Consider the following 24,076-nt stretch of genomic DNA (forward strand, 5'->3'; position numbering starts at 1 on the left):
AATTAAAAACCTATATTTCTAAAGCAGGCTAATAATATTGACCTAATCATTTAATAAATTACAAAATTGCTTTTATTTCAGCCAAATTAAATGAAATAAAACTTTCTCTAAAAAAAACCCAAACAAACTTATTATAAGAAATACTGGGAAAATGTCCTTGATCTATTAAACATTACTTTGGAAATAATGAACTGTTAAAAAAAAAAAAAAAAAAAAGGTGAAATATGCGGTAAAATACTGGCAGCTGTGGTTGCCAGAAGTTCAACGTAAATTATAGGGTTACAATGTGTTTAGGGTTTGATGGATAAATATTAATTTGTAGCTAAATTGTTAACATGCCAAGCAGCATTTTCCGGCGTTTACATTCTTGCTACAACATACTTCAACACGCTAGAAACTACGCATGTAATAGATCAATTTTAACAAATAAAAATATTTACAGATTGTGGCTCAAAATCCACAGTTTCGTCTATTATTGTTGGAGCTGCTCTTTCTTTAAGGAGTTTTTAGCTGAATCCACCACTGAACTGCGAGAGTTTCTGAAAGCTTTCCTTTGTCAAATGCTAGCTATATATTTTTTATAATTCTCCTAAACGTAACTAAAATTAAATTTTAAGCACTTCTCTCTTTGTTTCGTGTCCTTTGAAAGCCCAAATACAGAAACAGAAGAAGCTCTGTGGAAATAGCAGCATTTGGTTGGCATTTTAGCTTTAGCATTTTTAGCCTTATCTCTGGCCCCGCCCCTTCGCTGCGCAGGGTGTGTGCGCATGTTGAATGCATGTAACCAGAAGCGTTTTAATCTCAATAGCCCAGATGTATTTTTGTAGTCCCCAAACTTCATTGACTGTATGCTTTGCTGAGCTAACTCTTTAAAAGCCAACTTCTTCCTTGCCTTAAACTTTGAGCGTACTCCATTTAGAGATGTTGCTTATGTTCACACAGCTACATTACACATCAACTAAACTTTGAAATATGATGAAATATGAATTTATCTCTTCAAATAAAACAGACTGCGAAAGTGTTTACAGTAACTTACTTTAAAAACAGCAGTTGTAAGTGTAAATTCCTTTATAGTAAACTACTGTGTATAATAAATGTACTGTAAACCTAACTACATTTTATTTATATTCCAACTACATTCTACACTCACCGGCCACTTTATTAGGTACCTGTTCAACTGCCTGTTGATGCAAATTTCTATTTAATCAATTACATTGCAGCACCTTAATGCATTTAGGCATGTAGACATAGTCAAAACGATCTGCTGCAGTTCAAACCGAGCTTCAGAATGGGGAATAAATGTGATTTAAGTGGCATGGTTGTTGGTGCCAGACAGACTGGTCTAAGTATTTCAGAATCTGCTGATTTACTGTGATTTTCACACACAAACATCTCTATGGTTTACAGAGAATGGTCCAAAAATAAGAGGTCAGAGGAGAACGGCCAGACTGGTTTGAGTGTAGTGCATGCTATTAATTAAAGCAAAATAATCTCAGCTATTATGACCGTTCAACAATAATTACTGCCTGACTGTACATTTATCCTATTTATTACATGACCATGTTCTGAATCAACCATTAAATCATCATTATTTATAAATGACAGAGTTCATGAATCATAAAAAACGATTTGGCTGTGGAGTGCCATAATGAACCAATCAGTCATGTTCTCCAGAAAGTGTTTAGTAAGCTTGCTGGAATGTTCTGCAGTTTTTGGGCTGGTGGAGAGAGAAAGAGAAGTTATTTTTAACACAGCAGTTCTGTTTCTCAGTGCTCACTGATCCTGCACTGTCTCTATCACCCACACTCATAGTCTTCCACCACCTGCCCATCCACTGACCAGCTGCTGCCCTCGTGTGTGTGTGTGTGTGTGTGTGTGTGTGTGTGTGTGTGTGTGTGTGCGTGTGCGTGTGTGTGTGTGTGTCTGTGTGTTTGTGTGTTTGTGTGTGTCTGTGTGTGTGTGTCTGTGTGTGTTAAAGAAACCCTGAGGACATGAACCATTGCATCACCATTCGCATGCTAAGATCATCTAGACTCCCTTTTCACAAGCCAACTTACACTGATGAAATGATGTTTGCTGTTTGTTCAAACTACTTATTTAAATTGAGCTGAAACTACACAATAGTTTAGTTTTATTGGACAACTTAATTGTTTTATGTTCAATCCACTTAAATTATTAAAAACTAATAAGTTAACTTAATCCCATCATGTTGTCCCTACACAAAACGATTGTGGAACTCAGCATTTTTTACAGTGTACAGTATAGCAATCGATTTTGATTGAATGTAAAGAGTTTGTTGTATTATAAAATATTAATTGATATTAGGTGCTTTGGGAAGTGTATAGTGACTATTATTATATATATATATATATATATATATATATATATATATATATATATATATATATATATATATATAATTTTTTTTTTTTATTTAAACCTTTCCCTTTTATTTGTTTCAGTTGGTTAAATGCTAGTTTCATTTTTAGTTTAATGTAAACGGCAGATGAGGGATATAATTTTATTAAATCCTCTATTGTTTACCCTCAGCTCATCTTAATAATGTGCTTTGGGTCTTTGATTAATTACATTTGCAAAAAAATAAATAAACAAATTAAATAAATCTTTTCAAAAATTGTATGTTCATTTTATTTTATTTGAAAAAGAAATGTTAAGTTTAGTTACTTATTAATACTTGAAATGAAATCAAGCATAAAAATAATAAATAATAATTCTGTCAAACAATTAATTGTCATCCAAAATAATGTATGTGCACACACTGTGTATAAATATTGTGTACACACACACACACACATATAAATATATATATATATATATATATATATATATATATATATATATATAATAAAAAATATTTATAAAATACCAAACAAAACTGTATATATATATATTTATAAATAATTTGTATTAGATATAAATATTTTATTTATAAACAAACATTTTCTCAAATATATTTCAGGGCTCAACAATAGGAACTGCCCGCATGACTGCTAGCATGAGAGACTAGATGTTACTGGCCCGATCGGATTTTTATTAGCGTGTGACTATTTGTCAATTGGGTTCAAATATAGTCTTATAATCAAGAAACAGTTTGTGCTTTTAAGCCTGAAGTTGTAAACATCAATTTGCTTTTCGGTTCCTCTTATCTGATTGGATGTTTTGAGCATGTTTTTTTTTCTGTAACCTGGTAAAAACTTGTACAGCAAAGAGACAGCAACATCAAATTATGAGGCTAAGGGTGCTTTCACACCTAGAATTTTGTTTCGGAACCAGTCTCATTTGCCCAGTTAACGCGGTTTATTTAGCATATGTGAATCCAGCAATCACGCTCCGATCTGCGCCAAAACAATCGCTCCGAGATTGCTTGAATGAGGTGGTCTCGGCTCGATTGAAACAAACTCTGGAGCGGATCAATGTAGTAAGAAAGCGATACGATCCCAGCCCTGCTATATCACAGCGTTTTATGGATATGTTATAGGCATACGGCTATATGAAGAGAGAATTATGAGTAAGGCGGGAGGTCATACCAGACATCCCAAGTCTCATGAAAGTTTCGGGAGTCTCCCGGATGCCCGCCAACGAGTGATAATCACCTGGTAATCGCGCGTCTCCCTCCTGGTACTCAAATACGTCGTGCACCCTTCTCACCGCATCCCTCCTCGCTCTTCAGACACGTCGCGCACACCCTGTCAAACACCACCAAACCACCACCTCCCCTGACAGCTGAGCGGGACTCAAAATAAACCGTGAAACTGACCAATGTGAGGAGAGTTTACTCACACGTGACTTGTTTTAGTTCTTTTGGTCCATTTAGAAACTTTGCGTTAAAGCGAACTGCGCAAAGAGCAACAATGTAACAATTTTAATCCCTGTTTCGGAACAACTGAATCGATTCACAGGTGTGAAAGCACCCTAAAAGAAAACGTCTCTTTATTACGTTTTGGAAACAGAAATTTACATGGATACAACACGATGAAAAAAGTTAAGTGATGTTTTGCAGTTTGCGGTCACTTGCACAAAGTCAGCCACCTGTTTTGCATTAAAATACCTGCATATTTTCCAGACTACTATATTTTACTGCTAAATATTTTAACATTTTTTAAATATTTAAATTTTAGATTTACAGATGTTATTTTTGACACATTATTTAAAATATTTGGCTAAGAATTAGCTATTAACTTTATATATATATATATATATATATATATATATATATATATATATATATATATATATATATATATATATATATGTATATATATATATATATATATATATATATATATATATATATATATATATATATATGAAGTTAGAATTATTAGCCCCCCTAAATTATTCGCCCCGCTGTTTCCCCCCCACCCCAATTTCTGTTTAACGGAGAGATTTCTTCAACACATTTCTAATCTTAATAGTTTTAGTAACTCATTTCTAACTGATTTAATTTATCTTTGCCATGATGACAGTGAATAATATTTGACTAGATATTTTTCAAAACATTTGTATACAGCTTAAAGTGACATTTAAAGGCTTAACTAGGTTAGTTGGGTTAACTAGGCAGGTTAGGGTAATTAGGCAAGTTATTGTAATGATGGTTTGTTCTGTAGACTATTGAAAAAACATATAGCCTAAAGGAGCTAATAATTTTGTTCTTAAAATGTTTATTTAAAAAATTAAAATGGCTTTTATTCTAACTGAAATAAAACTAATAAATCTTTCTCCAGAAGAAAAAATATTGTTAGACATACAGTGAAAATGTCCTTGCTTTGTTAAACATAATTTGGTAAATATAAAAAAAAAAAAAAAAAAAAAGAGGGACTAACAATTCTGACTTCAACTGCATAAAAAAATACATGTGATAACAAAAATACAGCAATATAAGGAGTTGTGAAATAATAATTATAATAATAATAATTATTATTATTATAATAATAGTAATAATAACAACAATAGAAAGTGCAACTTGCCCGTTAAAGTAAAGAGTATGTGAATTATTACCAAGTTAAGCACAAATAATGTTGTTGTTTTGTTTTTCTTTTGTGTTTTTAAAGAAACAAGTTTTTGAAGATCGGTTTTATAATATCATCTCTTATTTGTATATGCGCGCGCATGTGTTTCATTTGTTGTAATGTTGTTTAATTGCCCAAACTGAAGCTGTATTTTGCGAGTGTGGTCAGAGTTTTCTCTCTGATCCCAGAACAGACGCTGAACTGGATCACCAGATGAGTCTTGTTAATCAGTTGGTGTGGTTTTGCATGTGAATGCTTCCTCCTGTTCTCTTCTTCACAGTAGCTTTGCTTCTGTGTAAACATGGAGAGAAAGCAGCCGGAGAGACGACGGAGCAAATAAACATGACCTCTAATGAGGCAAACCAAACCAGTGGCGTGGCCGTACCCACACCAGGGCCAAATCCACACAGGTTCTTCTCATGTGGGACTAATGTTAAGTTTCCACTGCTGTATTAACCATAAAATCAGCGAACCGACTCATACAGCTTGTACAGGCTCTTTTAGTGTGCGCAGAGGAGTGAGGAAGTCTCCATGGCCGTCCACCAGGCTTCCCGTGCTTTTTGGAAGAGTCCCCAGTTATGACTATAAATTGTAGTAGACCGCGAAAGTACTCTTTGTTTTCATTCCTCGGCTCTCAAATGGAGCCACAGCAGGAGTGTTTTGAAGGGGACGTTTCATGGAAAATGTTGCTTTTTGATTTGAAATACGCCATAGTTCGTGACCTGGGTTCACACTACTTTTATAGAAAGTAAACTTCAGCAATGAGACAATTTGAGGTTGTTATTGGTGGCTCAGTGGTTAGCACTGTCGTCTTGCAGCAAGAAGGTCGCTGGTTCGAGTCCCGACTGACTTAGTTGGTGTTTCTGTGTAGAGTTTGCATGTTCTCCCAGTGTTGGCGTGGGTTTCCTCCGGGTGCTCCGGTTTTCCCCACAGTCCAAAGACATGTGGTACAGCATAATTGAAGGAAAAGGAATTAATTACGGACTCTCATTCATATGAAAGGTGGTGTATGACATTTGTATATCATAACATTTTATTAGAGACTGTCCATAAAACATCCCGTTTAAATTTAAATATCCAAGTTAAGTAGTATTTCTGTTGTCTTAACCTGGAACCATGTGCTTTCATGTTTCACATTCACTGTTTGGTGTATATTTCAGTTAATATCCAGACTTATTAAAGGTGCTGTATGTACATTTTTGACTCTTCTAAAGCATATAAATACCATAATATGTTTGCAGATATTTAAGAAACATGCCAAGTAAACATTCTTATTTATCTAAAAAACAATGCTAAAGTCAGATATTCTGCTTTGAAAAAGTGAGTTACGTGCCGAAGCGCTGTCATTGTTTTGGTTCTTTAAACCCGCCTACTGCCACTTTAGCCAATTATATTTCAGCACCACAGGTTGCTGGAAAAACGCGTATTTCATTCAATCATTCATGAAGTTTCTCAAAGTATGCGCCGTGACCGAAATGCGACCTCCCGTGAACAGTAGCAGACTTTGTAATTATTTTATTTTTTTTTTTTAAAGGGGTTTTTCACCTTTATTATGACAGGTCAGTAGAGAATTCAGACAGGAAAGCAATGGGAGCAGAGAGAGGGGAAGGATCAGCAAAGGACCTCGAGCCGGGAATCGAACTTGGGTCGTCATGGGCACGTTGGTGCTATATGTCAGCGCACAGTATGACTAGGCTACTGGCTCCGACCAGTAGTAGACTTTAAAATGGGACGCAGATTCAGAGTTCTACATGAGGTTATTAATTATCAAATAATATAAATATTATGAACGTAAACATTAGGTGAGCAGGTTACATTGTAACCCCGTGTTTTAACAACATACTACGTGACGAGATTTGTAGTGATACGCAATTTGGCTGTTTGCAACAAAGGAAACACAACAGAAATTTAAATCCAGCCATTCAGAAACACAGAATATGCTCTTACTCACAAAACTGTAAGGTTTATAATCTAATTAATACATATTACCACTCTTTAACATGATGACATGTAGATGCTAAATCACTGATATGTGTTGGTTTTGAATCACAGCTCTGTTTATAAACAGTTTATTTTATTTTTAAGATCTGAGGTGAACTATCTGCTGCTGCTTTCAGTAGTATGGCAATATATGTCCTGTAAAATGTCATTTAAACTCACATTATTAGCATTTAACACCGAATAAAGGACATGAGGTGTACCTGAGGTGATCATTGTGTTTTCTGTTGTTCAGCTGCAAAAAATAGAAGTCGTTTCTAACATATCAATTTGAGGAGTTGGTCAGAACAAACACTCCTTTAATATGGAGAATATTCCTTCTATCGAGTGCCCTTGCTTTTATATAGAGCACGATTTAAATCAGCCTTAAATCAGCCTTTATCCTCGGTTGTCAGATTTGCTTGTTGGTCCCCAATCTGTGAACCTGCACTTGCATTTGTTTTGATCCAGGAATGCAATACCTAATTCAACCATTGGATGTCAAACTTACATACTGCACCTTTAAACTTAAGGAACAAAAAAGAAACATGAAAAAAAAAAACTGAATTTGACCTCTTTATTCTTAAATGTCCCCCATATCTCCATATCAGTTTCCATTCAGCTCTTAGTGCAGTTGTGTTTCTATTATAAATCGAAGAAGAAAAAAATCCATTGTAAAGCAATTTAAAAAGCTGGCAGGTAATAGAATATATCTATAGGTCTCAGAGAGCTGTTTGGGTGAGATATTGAAGAAAAAGCCACCTCACGAGCGCTGTCGTAACTCATGTCTATACAAGGCACATGCAAGCATTCAATCCGTCTTTATTACTGCTCCACGTCAACCTCCAGGATCATATTTACGAGGAGCGAACAAGAGCGAGAGCGTGGAGGAAAAATAAGAACAGTGTGTGTCTCGCTCTGGCCTGGAGCGTGTTCTCCGACACACAGGTTTAGATAAGCTGTAATGGAGACGTGAACCCGCCACACTTTGAAACCTGTTTGTTTGTGCTTCTAGTGGCCCGCGGGCAGGTCAGAGACAGGGCAGAGAACACCTCTCGTACCCCATTAAGACTAATCCTGACAGGTTCACTTCTCTGACCTCTGTTTGTTTGGACTTCCTCTCATAAGAGACGGGAAAAGTGGAGTGGATTGAGACGTTCTGTGTCTCAGAGCTGTTTCCTATGTGGCTCCCTCAGGAGTAAAGGTGATTTACAGAGCGAACACAAGACTCTGCTGTGTAACCCGTTGTGAATTACTGCTCTGTCTCATTAGGAAGCTGTCTTAAGTGCGCACTGTACTTAAGGTGGCTCTAGGATTGTAAAATAAAGCAGTAAAGGGCCCAGTATACTAGAGGCGGAAGCAAAGAAAGAACTGGTTTGTAGGGCTGGTCTGAGCACCATTTATTTTTGAGCTTCGACTCTTGCTAGTAATTAACATTGAATATTCAAAGCTTTGGAAGGTGGGGGATGAACGTATCAGGTTTCCCACGGGTGCTTGAAATCCTTGAAAATTTGGACAACATGCTCCTTGAGAGTGCTTGAATTTTTTTGGAAGTAGTTTTCTGGGAAAGATTCCATATTGTTCTTTCTAATTCACAATTTTTGGCTTTCTCTCCAACTCTTCATATCCTATGCATACTAGCTTGCTGGATTTACATTATTTATGCACTAAAGGGCATGTGCGCAAGCACCCAAAGCCCCCCCCCCTGCATGTGTCTGTTGGAGAGCTTTCTTAACTGCTGTTTTCTCAGTTCTCTCATTCCTCTCGTGTTCATTTCGTTGTTATCATGAAAGTCTGCATTGTACTATATGTGTTCTCTGGATTTCGGATTCATAATCTTGGTAGCTTTAAACCTGCCTTTTAGCAACTTCTTCCATACCATCATGTAACGTGACATCTTTAATTGTTTTTGTAACAATGTTTTCTTTCTGTTTTCTCTCTGACAGAGACATTAAGCCAGATAACATCCTCATAGATGTGAACGGACATATTCGACTCGCAGATTTCGGCTCCTGTCTGAAACTCACGGAGGATGGAACGGTTAGTATTTTTAAATATAAGCGATTTTGCATACATAAAGTGCATCTGGAAAGTATTCATATATTTTTCCACATTTTTTATGTTACAGCCTTATTTCAAAATGGATTAAATTTATTTATTTCCTTAAGATGGTACACACAAAACGATGTATTGAAATTGTTGCAAATTTGTTAAAAATAAACCTGAATAATCACATGTACATCAGTATTCACAGCCTTTGCCGTGAAGCTCCAATTTGACCTCAGGTACATTCTGTTTCCTCTGATCATTCTTGAGATGTTTCAGCAGCTTAATTGGAGTTCACCTTTGGTCAATTCAGTTGATTGGACATGATTTGAAAAGGCAAACACCTGTCTTTATAAGGTCCCAGGGTTGACAGTGCATGTCAAAATACAAACCAATTATGAAGACAAAGGAATTGTCTATAGACCTCAGAGACAGGATTGTCTCCAGGCACAAGGATGGGGAAAATTACAGAAAAAATTTCTGCTGCTCTGAAAGTTCCGATGAGCAAAGTGGCCTCCATCATCTGTAAGTGGAAGATGTTTGGAACCACCAGGACTCTTCCTAGAGCTGGCCGGCTATCTAAGCTGAGTGATCGGGGGAGGAGGGCTCTAGTCAGAGCCACCATCGGGTTATTGATCACCTCCCTAAGCTCCGCCGTTCTTCTGTAAAGGGTGGAGAACCTTACAGAAGGGCAACCATCTGTGCAGCAATCCACCAATCAGGCCTGTACGTTAGAGTGGCCAGACGGAAGCCACTCCTCGCCTGGAATTAGCCAAAAGGCATCTCAAGGACTCTCAGACCATAAGAAACTAAATCCTCTGGTCTGATGAGACTAAAATTGAACTCAATGGAGTGAATGCCAGGCGTTCCTATTGGAGAAAACCAGGCACCGCTCATCACCAGGCTAATACCATCCCTACAGTGAAGCATGGTGGTGGCAGCATCATGCTGTGGGTAGGTTTTTAGCAGCATGAACTGGAGGACTAGTCAGGATAGAGGGAAAGATGAATGCAGCAATGTACAGAGACATCCTGAATGAAAACCTGCTTCACAGTGCTCTTGACCTCAGACTGGGGCGACGGCTCATCTTCCAGCAGGACAATGACCCAAAGCACACCAGCAAAATATCAATGTAGTGGCTTCACAACAACTCGGTGAATGACCTTGAGTGGCCCAGCCAAAGCCCAAACCTAAATCCTATTGAACATCTCTGGAGAGATCTGAAAATGGCTGAACACCGTCGCTTCTCATCCAACCTGATAGAGCTTGAGAGGGACAGCAAAGAGGAATGGGCAAAAATTCCCAAAGACAGGTGTGCCAACCTTGTGGCATCATATTCAAAAAAACTTGAGGCTGTACTTGCTACCAAAGGTGCATCAACAAAGTATTGAGCAAGAGAGTCAAAAACTCTTTTTTTCAAATTGTCATTATTTGGTATTGTGTTTAGAATTTTGAGGAAATAAATGAATTTAATCCATTTTGGAATAAGGCTGTAACATCAAAAGATGTGTAAAAAGTGAAGCATGAATATTTCCGGATGCACTGTAAATGTTTGTATTTAATAAAACGTATGCACAGTCATCTAGATTATTATATAGAGCTCATAATGAGTTTTAGTGCAGTTTAGTGTTAACTGGGTGTCCTCGCAATGCTGTAATGACAAATCTTGCAACTTGGCTTGAAAGTTGTTCATTCAAAATCAAAAACATCAGCCATATTTGTGAACGTAAATCATTTTTGGTCACTGTTTTAAAATATGTTTTGCTTCCAAGGCAGCTGAAGAGATCAGTTATTGAAGTAATATTTGTTCTTTATTTGTTTTATTTTCATTTATTTTTTTAAGTTACCATGGATAAAACTGATGATGGAAAAGCATTTAGACTATAGTATGCAGTGACATTCATTAAAGATTTCTTAAGTGTGATGTAAGTGTACAAATCTTTTTTAAGCTCAGTTTCAGTTCTGGTTGTTCCCATATTTTAGTTTGCTTCCTGTCCAAACAATCTTTGGCTCTGGTTTACTGCTATTTAAAAGTTTGGCAGCAAGTTAGCAATTGATTTATTTAAAATTGTCCCTTTTATCTAAAGAAATGGATCATTTTAATCAGAAAGATGCCTTAAATGTAATCACATGTGAGGGTTAAGATATTAAAAAGTTTACAAAAGTTTATCATTTTAAACAAATGTTGTTCTTTTCATAAAAACACTGAATATAAGATCAGTTTCTAAAATGAAGCAGCGAAACTGTTTTCAGAATTAATCAAAATAAAATTGTTTTTGAGCAGCAGTATCGGATTAATAGAAAGATTTTTATTATAGACTGGAGTATTGATGCATATCTTGGCAAAGCCAAACATCTGCACTAGTAGCGTCACAAAGCTGGAATTTTCAACTTTGATATGATACCTTGGAAAATACCAAATATTTGATAACTATTTAGATTCTACAACAACTAATATTAACAGATATGTATAAATACCTATTGCAAATTACTCGCTAGTGGTTGATAACACATTATCATTTTTGTAATAAATGTTTTTTTTGGCATGTATTGCACAAATAATTATATTTTTATTTCACATGTAACTAATGCACATACATGGCGCTATGTCAAACACTTGCATCTTTTTGTTTGCCATAGCACTTTGTGTGTGCATATTTATACTTTGCAACTGGAGTTATGGATTGTGTTGCTTAAAAAGTAAACACTCACCGGCCACTTTATTAGGTACACCTGTCCAACTGCTTCTTAACGCAAATTTTTAATCACATGGCAAGAACTCAATGCATTTAGTCATGTAGACATGGTCAAGATGATCTGCTGCAGTTCAAACCGAGCATCAGAATGGGGAAGAAAGGTGATTAAAGTGACTTTGAACGTAGCATGGTTGTTGGTGTCAAACAAACTGGTCTGAGAATTTCAGAAACTGCTGATCTACTGGGATTTTCACGCACAAACATCTCTAGGGTTTACAGACAATGGTTTAAAAAAGAGAAAATATCCAGTGAGCAGCAGTTTTGTGTGTGCAAATGCCTTGTTGATGCCAGAGGTCAGATGAGAATGGCCAGACTGGTTCCAGCTGATAGTAAGGCAACAGTAACTCAAATAACCACTCGTTACAACCAAGGTCTGCAGAAGAGCATCTCTGAACACACAACAAGTCCAACCTTGAGGCGGATGGGCTACAGCAGCAGAAGACCACACCGGGTGCCACTCCTGTCAGCTAAGAACAGGAAACTGAGGCTACAATTCACTCAGGCTCACAAAAACTGGAGAATAGAAGATTAAAAAATATTGCCTGGTCTGATGAGTCTCGATTTCTGCTGCAACATTTTAATGCTAGAGTCAGAATTTGGCATCAACAGCAGGAAAGCATGGATCAATCCTGCCTTGTAACAACGGTTCAGGCTGCTGGTCATGGTGTAATGGTGTGGGGGATATTTTCTTGGCACACTTTGGGCCCATTAGTACCAATTGAGCATCGTGTCAACGCCACAGCCTACCTGAGTACTGTGGCTGACCATGTCCATCCCTTTATGACCACAGTGTGCCCATCTTCTGATGGCTACTTCCAGCAGGAAAACCCGCCATTTCATAAACCGCAAATCATCTCAGACTGGTTTCTTGAACATGACAATGAGTTCACTGTACTCAAATGGCCTCCACAGTCACCAGTACTCAATCCAATAGAGCACCTTTGGGATGTGGTGGAATGGTAAATTCACATCTCTGAAGAATTTTTCCAGTTCCTTGTTGAATCTATGCCACGAAGCGTTAAGGCTGTTCTGAAGGCAAAAGGGGGTCCAACCCGGTACTAGTAAAGTGTACCTAATAAAGTAGCCGGTGAGTTCATTTATAAAATGCTATTAATAAACATACAAGAAGTAGCACTTAATGCTTCTTGAAGTTCAGTTGGATCACAGAGAGTTTTCATCACAGTTTCTTTGCAAATCCTGTCCTGTGGACATATGTATATGCGTTATTACTGAGATATAATGATATGGGCCCGTCAGTCAATATCAGTAGGTGGGAAAACCGTTGAGGTGGGCCTCAAAATGACTGGTATTTGTATCCAATTTTAACGTTAGGAAATTTAAAAAGAGACTTGTTGTGTTTATATCACTCCAATATGACTATACCTACACACATAGACAGCTTTCAAAGGTTGATTTTGCATGATAGGTGTCCTTTAAGTCTCCTGACACCTGATCTTTCACCAAGTGTTACATTTGTGCTTGGAAAAAGAAATCAGGCTCCAGCTGTATCCTGTAGGCACACTGTTTTAATCTAAAATAATGGGAGACCCAGAGGACACCCCGGGTTTGATAGGCAGTTTATGAAGAGAGTTGTATTTCAGTCAAGCGTCTTTGAAGCAGGGGTGAGTATTTGACTGGATCTGATCTGTGCTGCTGTTTTCTGGCACGTCGCAGACAGCTCGGCAGGATTTCCCCCCGACTTCTGACAAGAGCAGAGTGAGTGTGGTCTGTGCGTGTTCACACGTGTGTGCCTAACTCTCTTCACATGTCCGTGTGTTTTCAAGTGTGTGTCACTGCCAGAGAGAGCAGCTAATTTACTGCCTCACTTCCACAAATTCTTCCAGCTGCACACATCTGCCACAGGCTGCATTACAGACGGTTTCCGGCCCACTCTGCCGCATTGAACCTGGGCCAGGAAGCTGCAATCATCCCCCGGTTCATTAGTGGTCTCTAGTGATATCTCTGTCTCTCTTTTTCTCTCTTTCGGTGCCTTCTGTGCTCTGTGAGGCTTTTTTTTTTTTTTTTTTTACTTCTCTGACCGTTTTTCTAGGCCACGCCCTCCCTGCTGGCTGCAACCAATGTGATGGCTTGAGTTCATTTGCATTTTATGGTGATGAGTGTTATGCCAAAAAGAGATGCATTTTTTAGGGATTGCTTTGTTTTGCAAGCTCGCTCACTGACAGGATATGATCTGATCAGCTCAGACACTGAATCCCTCTCTGTTTCTCTTTTCAACATGCCTTGTCCTGAATTCTCCTGCAGTCATAATTGGAAATGGTACACAGTAATATGATGAGTCCCATGACAACTATCTGGAAGATATTAGACTATATTTAATGATGGAATAAAAATAGTGTTTTATAAGAACTCTTGATACATACAGACATTTCAAATGTTTTATAACACTTGAAACATGGTTTATAATTCACTTGTGGAAAATGTCATCAATTTATTTATACAACAGTTCTATCTGATTCGTGAATCTCATTGGCTGATAACCCTGTTATATTCTGCAATAACAGCACTCGCACAGCCTTTTCACCCTTATGTATTACTCCGCTCACATAGAGTTACACGCAGATCTAAACTAAGAGTGCTTTTTCACCTAGACTTTTGTTTCTCGTTTGCCCAGTTAGCGCGGTTTATTTGGCATATGTGAATCCAGCCATCGTGCTCGGATCCGCTCCAAATTAATCGGTCCGAGATTGCCTGAATGAGGTGGTCTCGGCTCAATTGAAACAAACTCTGAAGCGGATTTATTGTAGTAAGAAAGCAAACCAATCTGAGCCCGGCTACATCACAGTGTATTATGGATATGTAAGAGGCATATATGGCTATATGAAGAGAAAATTATGAGTAGGGCGGGAGGTCATTCCTACCGGTAAATGTGCATTTCATGTTAAGTATGAAAGTAAAAGCATGCTGAACTATCACTGAGAGCTGTTTATCCATTAGGAACATTGACCGAACTGCAGTTCAGCCAAGGGCTCTGTATGAGAGAGTCTTACCTCTGATTTATATCTGGTGACGATGTCTGTGGGCGTCACCATTTAAAATTAAAGCGCAGCTTTCCGCTTATGATGTCTTATTGCTCATCGCCATAAATTAAAATAAGGACATATGACAGCTAAACGGGACAAAATAATCCATAAAACTCTGACCAATGTGAGGAGAGTTTACTCGCAAGTGACTTGTTTTAGCTATTTTGGTCCGTTTAAATACTTTGTCGTGTGAAAGCGACCAAGAACAAAGAGCCACAATGTAACAAGTTTAATCCTTATTTCAAAACGAATTGATTCACAGGTGTGAAAGCACTCTGACTCACTACAGTTAGACAGATATTGCAGCTGTTGGACAACATAATGTAGTTCTGAGGCTTTTTTAAAGACGAGAATGTACTTGTTTACATTGCAGCTATGCAGTTTATTTATAAAGATAGTGGCTATTTTAAATATTTCTCAAAAAAAGTGATGGCTGACTGCCAGATGGTGACAAAGACAGCATAATAAGTCTTTAGGGGAGAAAAACTCAGCTTTTTCTTTTCGTATTTCAAACTACAGCGGATCAAATCAATATAAATCGACATTGTAAGTTGATCTTGCTCTTTTGTATGTTGTAGTGCTGTATTTATACCATGGTTACCTGCTTGTGTTTACTTTGCTTTGGCTTTTTTGGGGTTAATTATTGTGATCTCCCGATTACAACAGAGAAATACTGGGAAATCTCTGTAGACTGATGGCTTTTCATGCCGTTCAGCCCTATAATCTTAATGTCAGCAGAATCACCTGTTTTGTCATCACTTTATACTAGGGACGGGTACCGAAACTCTGTACTTTATCGGTATCAGTGCTAAATTATAAAAGACCAAGTATCGATAAGCTCTGACGTCAACAGTTCTGCTATCCGTACTGGAGAATTATTGCTGAATAAACATTACTTACATTAGCATAATTTAACTGACCAAGCTTTTCGTCTGCACAGTTGCTTATCTCACATGAGAAATGCTTGTTTTCGCCCAATAGTACAACGGCGAGCATGTCAAGTATAAAAGCCTTCACGGTTCTCTTCTGTGCACACGCTCAGTTGAGGCTCGCGCTAAGTGCACACACATAGCTCGCTACACAGACTCACGCTCACACATCTCGTAAGCTTGCGGAGTAAACCAAACGAGTTGTATTTCCCAAGTGGACAGCGACAATGCCGATTGCAACAAAAGCAACAAGTTGTTTTCTTGTATAAGCAGAAAAGCAAGCAATCTGGCTAAGCATCTTTTAAAAGTGCATTAGCTGCAGAAAGACAAATGAAAGGTTTTCGACTGACTAGCGAAAGGTACATCATCCACATCATTATGCTCGCAGTCAATCACATAAGGTCTCTCTTTACGTTACAATGAAAACAGTATTTTTTTCTGCAGTAGCCTAAATAAATCTTGAACAGCAAAAATGCTTTTACATCAGCTGTATTTACAAATATAGCCTAATAATAAGCTATACTTATTAAGAAATTATTTAAAAAATGCTTATTTTTAAGTTGTTAACTCCCAAAACACTGTTAACTCATTTGTGTGAATACGTTAATGAAAAATCATAAACATTTCATTATTTAACTGCATTTTGCAACTAAAAGAGTGTATTTTTCAACTGCAGGGAGCACAAGAAACCAAGAAAAATCCTGACTTCTGTCAAAGTCAAACATGTTGATTTTTTTTTTTAAGATTAATGATTAAAAACTGAGAGTCAGTTTCCTTCAAACCATTGTACATTCTTTTGCAGGAATTTTTTTATTTATTTGTTTTACAATTATTGGTTTTGGTTTTACATTTAAAACACAATAATAAATAAAGTGTTGGCAATTTTGTTACTTTTTTTTTCATAAAAAAAAACACTACAAAATGTACTGATTGGTAAAAGTAGTATAACCGTTGATACCGTTGATACCCATCCCTACTTTATACCATATTATACTATATTACACTAGAGAATCATTCAAATACTGGCTCTAAAGCGACATTGGTCAATTAGTAATGGTTTCTGCTGTTCTGATGTCAGCTGCAGATGTGAATAAATGGCAGAAAAAAAGTAGTTCCTCGTACAAAAAGATTTTTGAGACTCTCGTGTTTGATTTTCTTTTTTATACACAAAGTTATGGCGTCAAACTGTTGTATAAATGCAATATCACACACGTATCAGTATGATATGGCTGTATATCGTCACTATACAGCCATATCGCACTACTACTCGTGTGATATTGCTCATTTATTCATTAAAAAAGAAAAACTAAAAAAAGAAATAATAGACTCTAATGAAAATGTGTATTTTTTAAAAATCTTTATACTCTCTTATTTTGTAAATATCTTTGGGAAATATTAATTAATTAAGATATTTTGGTGCATTGTGACTTGTAAATATTGTTGACAGGTTTCAACTTTATTTATTTAGTTTTTTGTAAAATTAAGCTTTCATCAAGCATTGCTGGTAAAAGCTAATATCATATCAGGAATTGGCAACAGGGTGAAATTGATATACAGTCATTTAAAAAACTTTCGATCTGAAAAGAATAAGCAAAATAATATATACATGAAGAATTACTAAAAAGTGCATCATGGGAAACGCTTCGATTGGCTTAAAACTTGGCTCAAAAGTGTCTTTCGAAAGTTTATAAAAAAATTAAGACGTACTTACCCTTAACCTTCATGAGATTCTTTCTACTGTTGAACGAAATAAGATATTATAGATGTAAAGCTGAAAGCTGGTAACCATTGACATCCATACAAAAATAAATACCAGTGAAGCCAATTGTTAGAGGTTTTCAGCTTTCTTCAAAATATATTCTTTTGTGTTCAACAGAAGAAAGAAACACTTAAAGGATTGGAACCACTTAGGGAGAGTAAATAGTTTGTACATTTTCATTTTTAGGTGAACTTTCCCTTTAATTAAGAGCATATGCCCTACTGCTGAAAATATAAGTTGAAATAATACAGTTAGAGCTCACTATACATGAATTTTAGTGTTTGAAATGTAACTTTTCCTTCTCTGAAACCTTTTAGCTTGTCCTCAAACTGATTTTCTGTGGTCACAGGTGCAGTCGTCTGTTGCTGTGGGCACGCCAGACTACATCTCTCCTGAGATCCTGCAGGCCATGGAGGATGGGAAAGGGAAATATGGCCCTGAATGTGACTGGTGGTCACTGGGTGTTTGCATGTATGAAATGCTCTATGGGGAAACTCCTTTCTATGCTGAGTCCCTGGTGGAAACCTATGGCAAGATTATGAACCACAAGGTATATATATATCAGTCCTATCAGCTTTTTTCATGTTATTTTTTTAGATTCTTTGATCATATTTATCTGTATTACGTAAACTTATATTACTTTAATTACATTACTTATTTATTAATTCAGCAGATACTTAAATCCAAAGTAACTTACAAATGAATTATAACAAAAAGAAAAAAAAATCATATTTTATTTAATTTAAAATTTATTTTTAAAATTTAATTTTATTTATTTATTTATTTTTCATTTTATTTAATTTGATTCTCATTTTAATAAATCAATTTAATTAAATTTTTTTAATTTTATTTAATTTTATTCTATTTATTTAAATTTAATTAAAACATTATTGTAATTTAATTTAAATGATTTAATTTGAATTTAATATGAATTTAATTTTATTTGTATTTTAATTCATTTTTTATTTTAGTTAATTCAATTTTTTATTCAATTTAAGTTAATTTATTTAATTGTAATTATACTTTTAGTCCATTAAAATATTAATTAATTTTATTTATTTATTTTTAATTAATTTACTTTAATTCGTTTTTTCTTAAATTTTATTTTAAATTATAATTTTTAATTTATTTTATTAATTTTTATTTTCATCTATTTAATTTATTTAATTGCAATTTATTATTATTTAATTTCAATTAAATTTTAATTAAATCTTAATTTAATTTTATATGCTTTGTTTGTATAGACTACTTTTGTGGAGTTACATACTGTTTTAAATTAAATTAAATTATATTACATTACATTTAAAAGAATCAAATAGTGTCATGAAAGCCTACCAATGTTGTGGTTTTGTGTTTGTGCTCTGTGTTCCCACAGGAACGGTTCCAGTTTCCTGCTCAAATGACGGACGTGTCTGAAAATGCCAAAGATCTGATCCGCAGACTCATCTGCTGCAGAGAGCACAGGCTAGGGCAGAACGGCATCGAGGACTTCAAACAACACCCCTTCTTCTCTGGCATTGACTGGCAGAACATCCGCAACTGTGACGCCCCCTACATCCCTGAAGTCAGCAGCCCGTCTGACACATCAAACTTTGACGTGGACGACGACTGCCTCAAGAACACGGTAAAAAACTTTGCACTCATGTTTTTAATGAAATGTAATGAATCGGATATTTCTCAGTTTAAAGAGATGGTTCACACAAAAAATGAAAATTCTCTCATTATTTACTTTGTTGAACAATAATTCTGAAGAATGTTGTAAAAACATCTGTTGATTTTTTTTCTACTATGGATGTCAATGGCTGCTAATTTCCAGCAATCTTTAAATATTGTTTTGTGTTCAACAGAAGAAAAAAATGGATAAATGTTTACAACCACTTGAGTGAGAGCAAATGTTCATTTTTGCGTGAACTATCCCTTTAAAGCTTACTTTAGGTTATATCACCTTAAGCATTTTACTAAGATGCAGCAAATGATGACCTGCGCTCTGTTTTAGGAGACGATGCCACCTCCTTCCCACACCGCTTTTTCAGGACACCATCTCCCATTTGTTGGATTCACCTACACCAGCAACTGGTAAGATATCAATGTAAATCCCACCAGTCAGTGCCAATAGCGTAATGGATAGTGCATGACACATGCACTCCGGTGTTCACAGTGACCCGAGTTCGATTCCTGTCTCAATGTTCTACGCCGATCCTTCCCCTCTCTCTGCTCCCCACACTTTCCTGTCAATTCTCTCTACTGTCCTGTCCAATAAAGCTGAAAACCCATAAAAAATGCAAGTGTAAAACCCACCAGAGGTGACCATGCAGGTTCAGATCAACCCTCACGCATGCTCGTTATAATCAATATGAAATGCGGCGCCAGTGTGTGTATCCTGATAGAAACCTGTTTAGAATTGTAAAATACATGGTGTTGCGTGGCGCTGCGCGGCGCGCCGCCGAGCGGCGCTTCTGGTGTGCGACCTGCTTCAGCAGTGGAGGCTGAAAGCTGGCCTCAGCGAAGACTCGTCTGTCCCTGGAGAGTCACTGGAATCAGTCTCATGCTCTCCACTCCCCCATGACCAACAGCGCAGCAGCAGCTCAGGATACGGCCTGGTCCCGGATATGGACACCTTGGGATTGTTGGGTTGTTTATAGATTAGAAATTTGGATTTATTTTTGATTAATTGTCTAGCCCTATGTGCATTAAAGCATCAGCTTATTTCTCACAGTGTCTGAAACGTTCAAGAGTTAAGCCTACCTAAAAAACAACACTTTATTAGAGCCCATGTTGCTCTGCTTGGTCAGACGGTCCAGTCTGTTGTGATTGGTCTGGTGACCACACATGACAAAATAGTGAACACTCATTAATATATCTGAATTTCAGCTCCAGATGCTTCCACAGCAATTGTATACATGATTCCAACAGTAATTATGACTTAAAAACATAGTTTACCCAAAACTGAAAGACCTGTCATCATTTACTCAACCTTTACTTGTTTCGAACCTGTCTGAACACAAAAGAAGAAATTTTGAAGATTGCTGAAACCGGTAACCATTGACTTCCACAGTATTTGCTGTTTCTACTATGAAAGTCAATGGTTAAAAACAAATAACATGGGAAGTCAATAATAGTACAGGTTTTCATCATCCTTCAAAATATTTTCTTTTATGTTAACGGACACTCCTAAATGTTTGAAACAAATGAAATGTCAGTAAATGATGACAGAATTTCTATTTTTTGGTGAACTGTCTATTTAAAACTGATCACATCTTGTCCTGCACTCTTCATCTCTTCTTTTTTCCTCCAGTACACTCTCTGATCGGGGTTGCCTGCGTGAGTCTGCGGCTCCAGCACAGATGGATGTTTGTGTTCAGCGCGGCCTGGAGGACAGTCTGGCCACTGAGGCGTACGAGAGGAGGATTCGCCGTCTGGAGCAGGAGAAACTGGAGCTCGGTCGCAAGCTACAAGGTGTCTACATCTCATATCATGATATAAGTCATCTCCTATCCTGATAATGATGTACAGTTTAAGTCAGAATTATTAGCCCCCCTGTTTATTTTTTCTCCCAATTTCTGTTTAATGGAGAGGAGATTTTTTTTTTTCAACACATTTCAATCATAATAGTTTGAATAACTAATTTCTAATAATTGATTCATTTTATCTTTGCCATGATGACAGTAAATAATATTTGACTAGATATTTTTCAAGACACTTCTATACAGCTTAAAGTGACATTTAAAGACTTAAATAGGTAACTAGGCAGGTTAGGGTAATTAGGCTAATTATTATATAACAATGGTTTGTTCTGTAGACTATCGAAAAAAAATTGCTTAAAGGGGCTAATAATTTTGACCTTAAAATGGTGTTTAAAAAATTAAAAACTGCTTTTATTCTAGCCGAAATAAAACAAATAAGACTTTCTCCGGAAGCAAAAATATTATCAGACATACTGTGAAAATTTCCTTGCTCTGTTAAACATCATTTGGGAAATATTTATAAAAGAAAAAAAATTCAAAGGGGGCTCATAATTCTGACTTCAACTGTATATCATGATAAAGCACCTGTTCTGTAAATTAAATTAATAGTTCATTTATATTGGCCACATTTAAAGGAGCATTTATTTTTTACATTTTAAAATATATACTCAAAAGTATACTCCTTGATATGTGATTATTTTTCTCAGGGTAAATGTTTAATTATAGGGGCCAGGGTTCATACGGTCATGGAAAACCTATTATGGAATTTTGACATGGCATTTTCCAGGCTTTTTCCAAGTTTTGGAAAAGTCATGGAAATTAGTTTAACAAATATCTCTTTACTTGAATATAGGTTACTTGTCTTTACTTCTATTCTATTCTGTCTAAAAACATGCTCCACATACCAGTGTACCACATACACAAAGACATGAAACATCAGGGGCCTCATGTACGAAGACTTGCGTTGAATAATACTAAAACATTGTGTACGGACAAAGCTGTAAATGTGCATAAGCAGTAAAAAATTCAGATGTATGAAACACTGCGTACGCAGAATCCCACGCATATTCACTTTGTACATCCGAATGAACGTGAAACTGAGCGCAACATGCACGAGCACAAAACCCCTCCCTGCCTCCTCCCCCGTATGAATATGCTAATGACTCTACTTTGGCAAAACCAAACGAACAAGCAATGGCAAAAGCAAACAAGAAGAGAAACTTTGAACAGAATGTGAATTGGAGGTGCTCCTATCGGAGGTAGACTGGAGAAAAGCGGTGTTGTGTGCAAGTTTGTCCTCCGGAATTAATAACAAAAGAAAAAAAATAGAATGGGAAAGTTTAGCTGACGCGGTACCGCAGCGGGGTCTCATTGGACACCTTGTTGGAATCAGCTAATATAGTAACAGTTGAGCAGACTACACCAGCGTGAGTGGTGTAGCTCATAAAGCGCATGGCAACATAATTTGACACTATCATTCCTGAACCCAGTTCGAATCCAGTGTTTGATGAACTTCTTCTAATTTTTCTTTTTTCCCCATTACATATCAGATTTTGCCTACTCTTCATCACAAGGAAGGAAACATTAATAATTTTGTGTAATATGTTAAGCGCATTTGAGCATCACATATTATTTGCGCATTTATTGAATGGAAATGTTTCTGATTCACTTATGCAAATTCGTCTTCAGATGGCGCCTTTATAGCAATGTGCGTGTAGTCGATCGCTCGGATTACATTGGGAAAACCGGCGACCGCTGCAAATTGCGCTTTAATGTTTGGCTGATCATCTGTATAGTATGGAAACCTTATATACCTGCTAGACATGCAGATGATCCCGTCCCAGCTACCATTGCACGGCTCAAAGATACTTTGTAGTGTGGGATTTAACATAATTGCCTCTAGGAGTCGCCAGTGGAAATAAAACAAACACACACAATAAATGCTTGTACGCTAGACATGAAGTTGGCGTGGACTAACACACATTCTCACTTTCATTTCATCGTTAGTAAATCCAAACGTGAGCGTGAAACCTGACGTTCGCAAAGTTTTTGTGTGTACGCAGCGTTGATGCATGACGCCCCAGGTCATTAAAGTTTACTTGAAAGTCCTCAAAAAGTCATGGAGTTTTGGTTGTAAAAATGTGTATAAACCTTGAATCTTAAATATCAAAAACAGCATTTTAGGCCTTAAAAATTCTTAAATTCACTGAACTATTGTCTTGTAGGTTTTAAACCATTTTAAACAAGTGTTAATTTTCCTAAAGTGCATCCAGAAAGTATTCATAGCGCTTCACTATTGGGGGGGCAAATAAACTCTTTTCACTATTGGAAAAAACATCGTTTCCCTGTATAAATCTGAAATTTAATTCATAGTGCTCTAAAAAGGTCTTAATGTGTGAGTATGCCTCATACAGGGGAGTGGGCTTGACAAACCACCTGTAGTAAACACTCTTTCATCTCTCTAATACTTTAACCGAGCCTTGCACCAGCTTTTGCACATTTGCACGAGTCGCTGAAAAAAAAAAAAGTTTTCCCACAAAGGTGTTGATCTGCCTGGATGACTCTTGCAATGTCTATTGGTCCCCAGAGTCCACAAAAGCGGTACAGGCTCTGCAGTATTCCAGCTCGGATGGGCCTGTTTCCTCCAACAGAGAGTTTGAGATCCGCGGACTGAAGGAGGAGATAGAAATGCTAAAAAAACAGATTGCAGGTAATCTCACAGTGTTGTTAGTAGGGTATCATATGACCAGACTTAAACAAACTATGTGATTGTTTTATCCCTTGATGTTTATAGTTGTCATATCTCAAATGTAACTGATACAAAGTCAAAATGATTAGCCCTTCTCTGAATTTTTTATAAAATAGCAAGTGCTATTTAATGTACAGATTTTTTTTCAACACATTTTTAATCTTGATAGTTTACATAACTAAGTTTTGTCTTTGCCATGATGACAGCACATGACTTTTTTTGTTGCTATTAGCCTTAGACAAGTCATTGGAGAGTTTATTAAGTAGCCAATCAAAAAAATATTATAATTTTTTTTAAATATTGACCATATTTTTCATTAATTTAA

The 24,076-nt window shown here is 36.5% G+C and overlaps 1 protein-coding gene across 12 annotated transcripts in view; it reads left to right on the forward strand.

The window, feature by feature from the left end:
* The window catches only part of cdc42bpaa (CDC42 binding protein kinase alpha (DMPK-like) a), a 171,518-nt gene that overhangs the window by 76,948 nt on the left and 70,494 nt on the right, over positions 1-24,076 (forward strand). For 7 of the 12 annotated variants that reach the window (XM_073928165.1, XM_073928166.1, XM_073928157.1 and 4 more), the window contains exons 6-12: positions 8,954-9,047; positions 13,484-13,525; positions 17,888-18,088; positions 18,914-19,162; positions 19,535-19,614; positions 20,834-20,994; positions 23,590-23,712. In XM_073928165.1, the coding sequence (XP_073784266.1) occupies positions 8,954-9,047; positions 13,484-13,525; positions 17,888-18,088; positions 18,914-19,162; positions 19,535-19,614; positions 20,834-20,994; positions 23,590-23,712 (950 nt within the window). The remainder of the gene's footprint in view (positions 1-8,953; positions 9,048-13,483; positions 13,526-17,887; positions 18,089-18,913; positions 19,163-19,534; positions 19,615-20,833; positions 20,995-23,589; positions 23,713-24,076) is intronic. The other 5 variants (XM_073928167.1, XM_073928168.1, XM_073928160.1 and 2 more) reach the window with 1 other exon arrangement.

Source organism: Danio rerio, chromosome 17 (assembly GCF_049306965.1).
Source record: "Danio rerio strain Tuebingen ecotype United States chromosome 17, GRCz12tu, whole genome shotgun sequence".
NCBI lineage: Eukaryota > Metazoa > Chordata > Actinopteri > Cypriniformes > Danionidae > Danio > Danio rerio.